Source organism: Staurois parvus, unplaced genomic scaffold (assembly GCF_062004578.1).
Source record: "Staurois parvus isolate SC_StPar_1 unplaced genomic scaffold, SC_StPar_1.0 ptg000715l, whole genome shotgun sequence".
In the NCBI taxonomy this organism is placed as follows: domain Eukaryota; kingdom Metazoa; phylum Chordata; class Amphibia; order Anura; family Ranidae; genus Staurois; species Staurois parvus.
This window is the reverse complement of record NW_028318511.1, coordinates 12,207,100-12,219,354: the sequence shown is the minus strand read 5'-3', so window position 1 is coordinate 12,219,354 and position 12,255 is coordinate 12,207,100. Positions and strand designations below refer to the sequence as shown.

The following is a 12,255-nucleotide window of genomic DNA, read 5'->3' as shown; positions in this document are numbered from 1 at the left end:
TTGAGGTCAGGGTTTTATGCAGACCATTTGAATGCTTCTATGAAAAACTTCTTAACATGTCTTGATAGAGATGTGCAGACATGGAGGAACAGAAAAGGGCCATCACCAAACTGTCGCCAAGAGGCTGAAAGTAGACAATTATTTCTTTTAATGTTATGTTTCCCCACAGAATAAAATTCAAAAAGTTAAATTTAAAATGCATTGCACATTAAAATGCACAATTTTAGTCTTTAAAAACCCAAAACATTCTGTATTTTCTCAAAGCAGAAAGCCATTGGAATGAAAGGTTGTAGTTGCAAATAGGGGGCAGGGGTCCTTTTTAAAATGGTTTTGCTTTTTTAAAGTGTTTTTTATTAGTTTTTATTTTTTGTTTTTCTTACTTTTACAAAGAGACTGGCAAGCCCCTTGGTCATAGTATATTTAAAATGACAGACCCTCATAAGGCTAGGTTCACACCTATGCAGTTTGCGTTTGATCCATTTCTGCAGTGCGTTTTGTGGTGCTTTTTTGCACATGTGTTGTTGCCGTGTATTTGTGTTTTTTTTTTACTTGTTGCAGGGCAGATTAAAATGCAAAACGCATCAAAAACGCACTACATCTTTTCTGCAGTGTCTCCATTGAAGTCTATAGAATCAAAAACACAACGCCCCTGACCCTTTTCAAAAAACGCACGGGGTGAAAACGCGGAGATGTAAACCTGTCCCATAGGAAATCATGTTAAATGGACTGCTGTGCGTTTCTGCAAAACACAGCAGAAAACGCATAGGTGTGAACCTAGACTAAGGCTGCATTCACACCTGAGCGATTTTCTACTTAAAGCTTGTAGCTCTAAAACACTTAACAAGCCAAATCCCATTTATTTCAATGGCCCCTGCTCACATATGCGTGTTCTGTCGTCTGAAGCAAAACCCCTAATTCCCCCCCCCCCCCAGTGCTTTCTATGGGCTAAACAAAAACGCCTGAAGCTGTAAAACGCTGGTAATACACTTCTAAAAATGCTTAAAAACTCTAAAAAAAAAAAAAAAAAAAGGCCAGTAAATCTCTACGCTCAGATGTGAATGCAGCCTTATAGAGATGCCAGTGGTCTATGATGTCTCCCCAGCACTACTTGATAATAAATAAACAAAGGAGCAGTACTAAATTTTTTTTTTTATTTGCTTACAGTTCTTGCTGTCATCTGGCAATCCGGGATTCACATCAAAGTGGTCTCCCATTCTGAAATCTGGCCTCATTAGCATTTACCCCAAGAAACTCTTGGGGGTACTATGTAAAATCTAACGCTCAAGATTAACCTTTTTAACACTGAATTCCAAGCCCAAGTGATGTTCAGGGCTAACTCTAGGGAGATTAAAATATCTTCATATGCAGTAGCATAAACGTATTATCCTGCAACAGTAGAGCAATGTGTACAGCAAGAAATGTGTAACTGAGATAAATAAGCATTATTTTCTTTTTAACACCTGGACAGTTCATTTTAACTTCTGTATGATTTTCTGAAGCAACAGTAGAGGTATGAAATTCCATGAATATGAGTGGGGCTGTCCCATCTATAACCATATAATGAAATATTCCTGGATATGAGTGGGAGAGTCCTATCCATAGTCATGTAATGAAATATTCCTGGATATGAGTGGGAGAGTCCTGTTCATAGTCACGTAGTGAAATATTTCTCGATATAAATGGGAGAATCCTATCCATAGTCATGTAATTAAATATTCCTCGATATGAGTGGGAGAGTCCTATTCATAGTCACGTCCGTGAAATTTTTCTGGATACGAGTGGGAGAATCCTATCCATAGTCATGTAATGAAATATTCCTGGATATAAATGGGAGAATCCTATCCTTAATGACGTAATGAAATATTCCTGGATGTGAGTGGGAGAGTCCTGTTCATAGTCACGTAATGAAATATTTCTGGATATAAATGGGAGAATCCTATCCATAGTCATGTAATTAAATGTTCCTTGATATGAATGGGAGAGTCGTATCCATAGTCATGTAATGAAATATTCGTAAATACGAGTTGGAGAGTTCTATCCATAGTCACGTAATGAAATATTCCTGGATACGAGTCGGAAAGTCCTATCAATAGTCATGTAATAAAATATGCTTGGATACGAGTGGGAGAATCCTATCCATAGTCACATAATGAATATGCCTGGATATGAGTGGGAGAGTCCTATCCATAGTCACGTAGTGAAATATTCCTGGATACGAGTTGGAGAGTCCTATCTATAGTCACATAATGAAATATTCCTGGATACCAATGGGAGAGTCCTAGCTATAGTTACGTGATGAAATATTCCTGGATACGAGTGGGAGAGTCTTATCTATAGTCACCTAATGAAATATTCCTGGATACGAGTGGGAGAGTCCTAGCTATAGTCACGTAATGAAATATGCCTGGATATGAGTTGGAGAGTCCTAGCCATAGTCACGTAATGAAATATTCCTGGATATGAGTGGGAGAATCCTATCCATAGTCATGTAGTGAAATATTCCTGGATACGAGTGGGAGAGTCCTATCTATAGTCATGTAGTGAAATATTCCTGGATACGAGTGGGAGAGTTCTATCTATAGTCACGCAATGAAATATGCCTGGGTATGAGTGGGAGAATCCTATCTACTGTATAGTCATGTAATGAAATATTCCTGGATATGAGTGGGAGAGTCCTATCTATAGTAATGTAATGAAATATTCCTGGATATGAGTGGGAGAGTCCTATCTATACAGTAGTAACGTAATGAAATATTCCTGGATATGAGTGGGAGCCTTCTACATAATCACATACACATGTTCATAGTGCTTTCTAGCATCTTCTGATCTCCTGTTACAATAATGATGCTGGATTTGCATATACAGGATTATTTAAAATAACAATGCAGCGACAACAGATTTTCTGTATCCCAAGACATTATAATAAGAGTGTGTTAATTACATTTGCTCATGAAATATGTTAAAGTATAATAGATTCTTTTACTTTCTTTACAGCTGATTATTATTTTTAAACAGGATCCTTTTATAGCACTGTGATCACCTGTGGTGCTGTACAAAGTGGTAAAAACAAGAGAGAGCACTACTGAAAAAAGTTTTCATAGGCAAGTACATAGAGCAAAAATGAATCCAGCAATAACTAGATACAATAGGAAAGAAAATCCTGCCTATATGAACCAACAATCTAAACATACACGTTTGGCATGGCCTGTGCTTTTACTTGAATTAATATGTGAAATCACAGTGTTACAGTGTTTTATTTTTGGATAGTATAAATTAAATAGATTGTTAAGTTGGCAATTGCACTTTAAAGGGGTCCATTCATACTTCCGTGGTTCTGAACATTATACCATTTGATCTCATGACAGGTAATGCACAAGCCAGATTCAGTGCAATATGTATTTACTAAATCCTGTGCTGTGTTTAGAGTGTTTATCTGCACGGCACTTCTCCCTAGAAATAAACAGCGCACTAAGTATTTAGTTAGTTTAAAGGGAATACATTGTGTTTTGGGGCATTTCTCCCCCTCTCAGACACTGCAGCTCACTGCAGGGGGTTTCAGCAACAGAGGCAGTGATGTCAATCCAGAAAGCAGTGGGCAGGAATAGGTGTGGCCAGGTGATTGACAAGCGACAGACTTAGAAATCTGCAGTGACAATGCTGCTAGCCACACCCCTGCACATTTTTCTCCCATTCTAGTGCAAGCACGAGAGTGGCAACTATGCTCTGAATTCAGGAGCAGTGCAGTACTGTTACCACCCCATCAGAGGAAGCTGCATTTGGTGGACTTCATTGGCAAGTTCAACATGTATTTGTGAGACTTTGAAGGAACTAAGAGAAAATGGTAAGTGCAAATGCTCTTATAATTAGGTGCTGCAGCATAATTTTTTTATTGGCAACAGTTCTACTTGATAACGCACACATTTCCACAATGTGCATTAAAGCATGTTGTGTCCACAAGCACAATACAGTGTCATTCATCATCGGAGCCACTCCCCAACAGAGAAACCCAACGCACCTCCAACACAAATGCGTTGCAGCGCACCTCAAGGCAAGTTAAAGCACCACCATGCATTGTGGTGTGCAGTGTTGGGAAAAATAGTGCATGTCTGATATTTGTCCGTTTTCATGCATTGGCCGACTATTCATTTGAAAAGGTCTTAATGCAATGCACATTACTTACAACGTGCCAGAATGATCAGGTCTTAAGCCTTGTACACACTTCTAGTTTTGTTTTCATTCAGCCCGGTGGGCTGAATTAAAAAAACCTGACAGCTTAGGAGAAGCCGCTATACTAACTATCCCATATTAGTACAGCGATCTCCCTACTGTGCTATTGTGTTCTGATGGTGGGAATGGCCCCCTTGCCAGAACACTCCGGTCACGCTCTCAGCCACTGGCTGAGAGTGCTGATCAGGAGCCAATCGGCAGTCCTTTTTGCCCCTTCTGTCGGACCAGCTACCTAAACACAGGCCGAATGTTCACTGGTTTCTATTGAACTAGCCGATGCCGCCCAACATTAGGCCCGTATGCTCTAGGCTTTAATGGGCCTCTATAGATTCCCTTGGAGCCTTTATTTTTAAATTCAGATATCCATGTTTAACAACATGAACAGACTTCACAGTTTTTTTTATTTTTTTATTAGAGATAGGACTAAGACATGACACAAAATACATATGTAACTACATAAATTTGGTGGACAGTGGAATCTTCGCACCACACCATTGTGCTTTGGCAGCTGCAGCCACTGACTGATGCTCAGTTTTCCAACATGTTCCTTCCACAGCAGTTGAATAAACAATTGACAACTGTCGAGTTTACTTTCCCTGTAATTTTCAGGTTATTAGGCCACCTCGTCTCCTACTTGCGTTCAGTGCTAAAACAGACAGTCAGAGAACAGAAATATTCCAAATGTGCTGTCAGAATTACATTAAGGGCTAATGTACAAGGATACATTTTCCTGTACAGTGCAAAAACAGGCATATTTCAGTACCCTGGAGTCACAGGTGGTGCATACAACCTATTGCTAGCAGCCTGTCAAAATCAATGATAGGCTGTAAAATGTAGCATTTGTATGCACATGCAAGCGGTATTTGCATAAAGGGACATATGCTCTAAATGCAGGAAATCTGCATTTGGGGAATACATCCCTGTATGTAGACAGTCTTGTGCATGAGTACTTCTCCGATGTGAGTCTAGCTACTGCTTTGTTCAGCCTGTAATTGATTTTGATAGGCTGCTAGCCACAGGCAGTATGTACCACCTGTGATTAACTGGGGCTGAAAATTGTTACACTGTATGGGCAAATGTGTCCATGTGTATGAGCCCTAAAGAGCACTGTAGCCTTTACTGATTGATATTTTTACAACTCCCCAGAAGCCTAGACAGAGTGTCATCTCTGAGCTCAGACAACAGACAGGTCATCCTCCCCATCCACAAGACCCTGACGCTGGGCTGACATTTCTGCTCTGACAATAAAGATAGTACAGCTAAATAACAGATCACACATATCCCTCAGAGATTGCACTATTATAACAACATAAAACTGGAAATTCAGATTTTAACAAATGCCCATTACTGATTTGATCTTTTATAAAATGTTTCTTTTTTTTTTACAATTATTAAGCTTGTTAAATAGAAGCAGCAGCTTGCAGAGTGGATGCAGCATTATCAATAGCGGTAGCAGCTACAGTGATATGATGGTGTACTTGGTCCCAGTCCTCTTGCAGTCCAGTAGATTGTGCCTTACTAAAGGCATCAGCTATACCTGGAAAGGTGACCACGCTGGAACTCCGAGATGCCCAAATGACATGACTGTAGAAAGAATAAGATTTAGAATCCATAAATGCATAGTACCCCTACAGTTTTTAGAAAGATCAGTGTTTATGTTTAAATAATTATACCTATACTAATGCTTCATTTGCATGAGTGTTCTGCCATGCTGCAAATTCCATCGGCAGAAATATACTGATTCCTGCAGTTGGGATTGACAGCTATAGTTACATAGTTAGTCTGGCTGAAAAAAGACAAAAGTCCATCCAGTGCAACCATCAAAGAAAATAAAAAACTTATAATCCTTTAGATAGCAACAGCCACCAAGCCCATACACTTCAATAACAGGCTGTTGGCAGCCGCAGCTATTCTTGTCTGTTTGAACAGCCAGTGATCACCTGCAGTGATCACGGCTGGGTGCACTTTCTTTGCATCCAGCCCATAAGTGACTTTTTCACCAATACTTTACCTTCATATTGGCATTTTAAAGTAAAAGATTAAATAATTTAGAGGTTGGATGAAAGGTTTAGTATAAAATAACATTTTTGGTAGTTAATAAAGAGGATTCTTTATTAATTTGGTATATTAAATATTCACGCCGCTTATGGTAATAACCACAGGTGTCTTCGGAGATAGTAGTTTATATTTAAAAAATGACAAGTTTTGTCATTTTTAGGCTCCTGACTTAAAAGAAACGTAATAAAAGAATATTGAGACTGTCATTGTTGATGCTAGATGCCTGGCTGCCATGCTGATCCAATGATTTTTCGATACTATCTGAGGCAGTGACCTTGAACAAGTATGCAGGTCTGCTGTTCTGAATTTCTGAGCCTGTTATGGGTCAGCGGCTCAAAAAGTATTGATGTAACATCCAGGCAAAATATATTACTGGTCCTCAGCAATGGCAGTCCGAATATTTCATTCAATACAGTTACATGTCACATAAGATTTATAAAAGGACAGTCAGGAAAATGAGAGCACCAAGGATGGGTAATAGGTCCAGTTGATTTTTATTTGCCAAAGTAAGATTCACAGGAGTATACAATGGGGTTTATTTACTAAAGCTGGCGAGTCCAAAATCAGACTCCCTTCTGCATAGAAACCAATCAGCTTCCAGGTTTCATTGCCAAAGCTTCATTGAACAAGCTGAAGTTAGAAGCTGATTGGTTTCTATGCAGAAGGGAGTCTGATTTTGGACTCTCCAGCTTTAGTAAATAAACCCCAATGTGTCATCAAGACCTGCAATGGCTAAAAAAAAGATTATCTTGCACATTGGATCCAAGTGAAATGGTTAACTACTCTTATTACTCACACTTTGGAAAAAAAAAAAAAACTAGGCCTATGGAACAGCATTCACAATATCACTTTTGGATGGTCTTTTACCACTAGTACAGTGACCTCTGCAATCACTATGTGCCTGCATTTACACTGGTTGCCGTGGCTCCACCAATACTTTAGTCTCTGAAACACTGAACTTATAGAACTCAAGTACAAAGAAAAAAACTATCTGTTTACACATTATGAGCATAACCCGCTGTCACAGTCCTGTATAGAAGGTGAATTATTGTGCTGCTTGTGGGACAGAGCATACACAAAGGGGTCTATGTATATAAAAAAAATAATACATAACATTTCTCCCAGATAAAGTGCATGTACATTTATTCTGTGAAAAGTATGCAAATTTCACGTGCTGATCTAATGATTTAAACAGAAAAATACCAATATTTGGCCAGTAGATGGCAGTAAGTATTACAGAAATTCCCTATGGTATTTAATGCCATCTAGTGGCCAAATGTATTATTTTTCAACTTTACAGTTGGGCTCTAAAGTGATTCTTTCATTTTTTGCACACATCTAAAAATCTGCATTTTTGCCCATAAATTTGCTTAAAATCCCCAGAACATTATATATTTTCTAAAATATTTTCTAAGGCCAGGCATGAATATATATATATATATATATACACATGCAAACACGGTATTTGTAATTAAAAGATAGTAGTTGCAATTTTTTGTGTTGCATGATATCCAATGCATATTTTTCTGGAGAAATGTAATAAAATTAATTTTTAATGCAAATACACACAATATAATACCAAAGTTTTTCAGTAAAATATAAAAGATTGGTGTATAGGAAACGGTAATTATTTTATAAAACCATATTCTATTTTGTATGCTTTGCCATTCAAAACTAAAAAAAGGGCTTTCTCTATTCTAGCAATCGCAAGCTTGTAAAGTACTATACCTGTAATAAAGCTTATCTGGGAAAGCATAATGATTGATGAAAGCTCGCTCCACCAACATTAACTGGTCATTGATCATTCGAACTCTAAGTGGCCTGGAGAGAGAGAAACACAGTTGTTACCCTGGATGTTCTTATCTCTGGAGGTAAAAACAGAGTGGAATCATACTGAAGAAAGATCTGGTGGTAAAGGGCCCAGTATTGTCTTTGTCATGGGCACATAAGAATGACAATGTCCTGCTTTACAGAAGCTACCTATTTATCATCAAGTTTCTATGATTGTCCAGAATTCTAAGCAGAATTCTTCATAGAAAAATATAGAGAGGAAAGTGGGGGTTGCCATTGCTGAAACAATACTAGAGCCCCAGCCACTATTGGCTGTATTATATTCTGAATCATTGACCCAGAACAAGAATTCAGATTACAAAGTCAGATTGAAGTTAGAGCTCCTGGTCTCCATATACAGTGTTTCAGGTCTGTGTCAGGTCAACTATACACAGAAGGAGAGGTCAGCAATATTCACCCGGTACAGATTTCCTTTAAACTACACATCCCACTGGTCAGGTTGAGCAGGGAAAGGCCGAGTTTTGATCAGTGTGTGGCCCTGTCCTCCTGACTCATCAGAACCTGTTTGTTTGATCAACTTCTGTTCAAAGGATGTGTTGGAAAATTATCCTTGATCAACAGCTGCAGCCGCTGATCAGTGTATTCTCACAGTGGCAGGTACCGCTGTCAGAGTACAAGTACAATATCCCAATGGGAGGGCTTCCTCCAACTACATCCTTTGTGTGAATTAAGGAATCAGCCTACTGACTAAATAATAAAAAACTGTAAAGCCAGCTTGTATTTGAAAAAAATGCTAGCAAAAAGACTTTGGCCCCTTTCACATGGGGCAGATCCATCAGTGGATCTGCTTGCTCAGTAGAGGATCTCTCCGCTGATCACTGCTGAGCAAGTGGATGACAGGTCCATGTCTGCCCTGCTGCTGCAGAGTGGACACAGACACAGCCCACTGTCCTCTATGGGTGGTCAGATGGAAACGGACCACCTGTCCATTTCCATCCGACTGCCATCCCATCCGACGGACGGAAGGGGAATGGATCCCCATCCGTCTCTTTTTGGCGGATCAGATTGGAATGGATGTAGGCAGGTGTAAATGGACACATGTCCATTTATACCCACCACTCCATAGAGAATAGAGGTTCCAATCCGATCAGAACATCTGTGTGAAAGGGGCCTTTTTTTGGGAAAAAAGACATACTATGGGGAATAATTAAAAAGCAGTGCATGTGAAATTTTCCAAACATTTACTGGTGGTGAATCATTCACTCTATATTTAAACACACTCAACAGGACAATTCACCTGCAGTGAATGCTTGGCGAATGTAACAATAACTGCTTTAAAAATGGAGCCCTAAGTTTTTCTGTAATAAAATGCTTACTTGTCTGCAAATTTGTTTAGAGTGTACACCGAGCTGTGAATGCGAAATGCGGGTGCATGTGCGACAATTATGTCATTCTGTGCATTCATGTGCGAGAGTTATGTCATTCTAAGCCAATTATGATGCCTGAAGATGTTGAACCCAAAAGAAGATGTTGGCGTTGGTGAGGGAGCTTGAGGCCATTGGCAGGGTAAAGGTAGGTATTGCTCTGTTTAGTTTTGCTTAGATCTAATGTAGCGGTCAATGAATCCTAAGGTCTGAAACACACTTTTTCAGTAAAGCACATGTTACAGCAACATGTTAGTGCACTGCAGTGCCAGTCATTTTGAATGATACCCAATGCACTAGGCAAGGCAGCTCTGATGCACATGCAATCCAGCGCACCATAACACATGGTAGCGAATTACTGTGTGTTGCATGGGCTGCCTTGGCACAATGCCTGTTAAGTAATGGACAAGTATGGATGGATCTTGATCTCAAAGCACTTCAAACGGATGTAAAATGCACCTGAATGCAAGCTGCCAAAGCCCAACAACACAGACCCTTAAGCTACATTCACACAGACAACTAGCCATGGTGTGAATGGCAGCAGCAGGAATTTGCTGATGTTTTACCACCCATGAGTAGCTACTGTAGCTATAGCTGCCAAGGTTGTACACTTTAATGACAGGTCTCCAGTGGCTGCAGCTATTTGCGCACTTTGTGTGCATCCAGCAGAGATCACTGCAGGTAATTGCTAGCTATGTGAACAGCCCCAGATACACTATATTGCCAAAAGTATTGGGACGCCTGCCTTTACACACACATGAATTTTAATTGCATCCCAGTCTTAGTCGGTAGGGTTCAATATTGAGTTGGCCCACCCATTGTAGCTATAATATCTTCAACTCTTCTGGGAAGGCTGTCCACAAGGGTTAGTAGGTCAGGTTTAGTGTGTCTATGGGAATGTTTGACCATTCTTCCAGAAGCTCATTTGTAAGGTCAGGCACTGCTTGCAGACGAGAAGGCCTGGCTCACAGTCTCCGCTCTCATTCATCCCAAAGGTGTTCTATCGGGTTGAGGTCAGGACTCTGTGCAGGCCAGTCAAGTTTCTCCACCCCAAACTCGCTCATCCATGTCTTTATGGACCTTGCTTTGTACACTGGTGTGCAGTCATGTTGGAACAGGAAGGGGCCATCCCCAAACTGTTCCCACAAAGTTGGGAGCATGAAATTGTCCAAAATGTCTTGCTATGCTGATGCCTTAAGAGCTCTCTTCACTGGAACTAAGGGGCCAAAACCAACCCTTGAAAAACAATCCCACACCATAATCTCCCCTCCACCAAACTTTACACTTGGCACAATGCAGTCAGGCAAGTACCATTCTCCCGGCAACTGCCAGACCCAGACATGTCCATCAGATTGCCAGACAGAGAAGCGTGATTCATCACTTCAGAGAACATGTCTCCACTGCTCTAGAGTCCAGTGGTTTTGTGTTTTACACCACTGCATCTGATGCTTTGCATTGCACTTGGTGATGTAAGGCTTGGATGCAGCTGCTCAGCCATGGAAACCCATTCCATGAAGCTCTCTACGCACTGTTGTTGTGCTAATCTGAAGGACACGATGTTTGGAGGTCTTTAGCTATTTACTCTGCAGACAGTTGGCAACGTCTGCACACTGTGAGCTTCAGCATGCGCTGACCCCGCCCTGTCATTTTACGTGGCCTAACACTTCATGGCTGAGTTGCTGTTGTTCCCATTTGCTTCCACTTTGTTATAATACCACTAACAGGTGGCCGTGGAATATTTAGTAACAAGGAAATTTCATGGATGCACTTATTGCACCTATCATGGTACCACGCTTGAAGTCACTGAGCTCCTGAGAGTGACCCATTCTGTCACAAATGTTTGTAGAAGCAGTCTGCATGCTTAGGTGCTTGATTTTATACATCTGTGTCCAGGTGATTGGAAGACCTGAATCTAATGATTTGGGGGATTGTCCCAATACGTTTGGCAATATAGTGTAGCTGTGGCCACCAGCAATCTTTCATTAAAGTGAACAGGAATGGCAGCTGCAGCTAGCCACTCATGGGTGGCAAAAACAGTAGAAGGAATCAGCAGATTTTTTTCCGCTGCCATTTATGCCATAGCTAGTTGTCCATCTGAATGTACCCTAAAACAGAGTTTTAGACTCCTCTTACCCCTATTTCCCTTCCCTCGTATGGTGGTCATACATGGACAAATGTTTCCCTGAGAATAATATTGAAGGAGGTCATCTGTTCAGTTTTCAAGGCGGTAAAGCTGCCAAAGTTTACCTTGCTATTAGGCCAATGTGTCCCTAATGCTAAAATGCTTTGACATTTTTGAAGGGAATCAGAATTATGTAATAGAATTAAAGAATATTAATTTTAACTGTAACTTACTCCTCTTTTGCATTTTTCAGTTCGCTAATGATGTTGTTGAGTTCCTCAGAATACATCTTGTACCTGTCTACAGCTTTCTTCAATGGGTCTGAAATACAAAGTGTAAATTAGAGTCCCATTGGACGTTTCCAGTCCTTTTCCAGAATTTTTTTATGTCTAATAGGATTGATGAATTTTCTGCTGACTTCCACACATGATGTAGTAATTCTCACTTTTCAAAAAACCTGCATGTTGTAATTTTCAGTTCATCTCCATATGCCTCTGTCCATTACTGAAAGTGCAGACCCTTTTTCCTCTTTGGTAATAGATCTTAAAAGAGTAGATTAGTGGCCTGCACTGTCTTCTTTGAGTTAGTTCTCAAAACATGACACCACATGTTATCCATAAACATAGTCATGGG

General features: G+C 40.1%; 1 protein-coding gene across 1 annotated transcript in view; it reads right to left on the bottom strand.

Moving 5' to 3' along the window:
* Positions 1-2,898: 2,898 nt before the first annotated feature.
* Positions 2,899-12,255, bottom strand: part of NAALADL1 (N-acetylated alpha-linked acidic dipeptidase like 1) — a 79,604-nt gene continuing 70,247 nt past the window's right edge. Inside the window, exons 17-19 of the mRNA XM_089653614.1 lie at positions 11,856-11,943; positions 8,014-8,106; positions 2,899-5,811 (exon numbers count right to left, since the gene is read on the bottom strand). Of these exons, the coding sequence (XP_089509740.1) occupies positions 5,628-5,811; positions 8,014-8,106; positions 11,856-11,943 (365 nt within the window). The 3' untranslated portion in view covers positions 2,899-5,627. The remainder of the gene's footprint in view (positions 5,812-8,013; positions 8,107-11,855; positions 11,944-12,255) is intronic.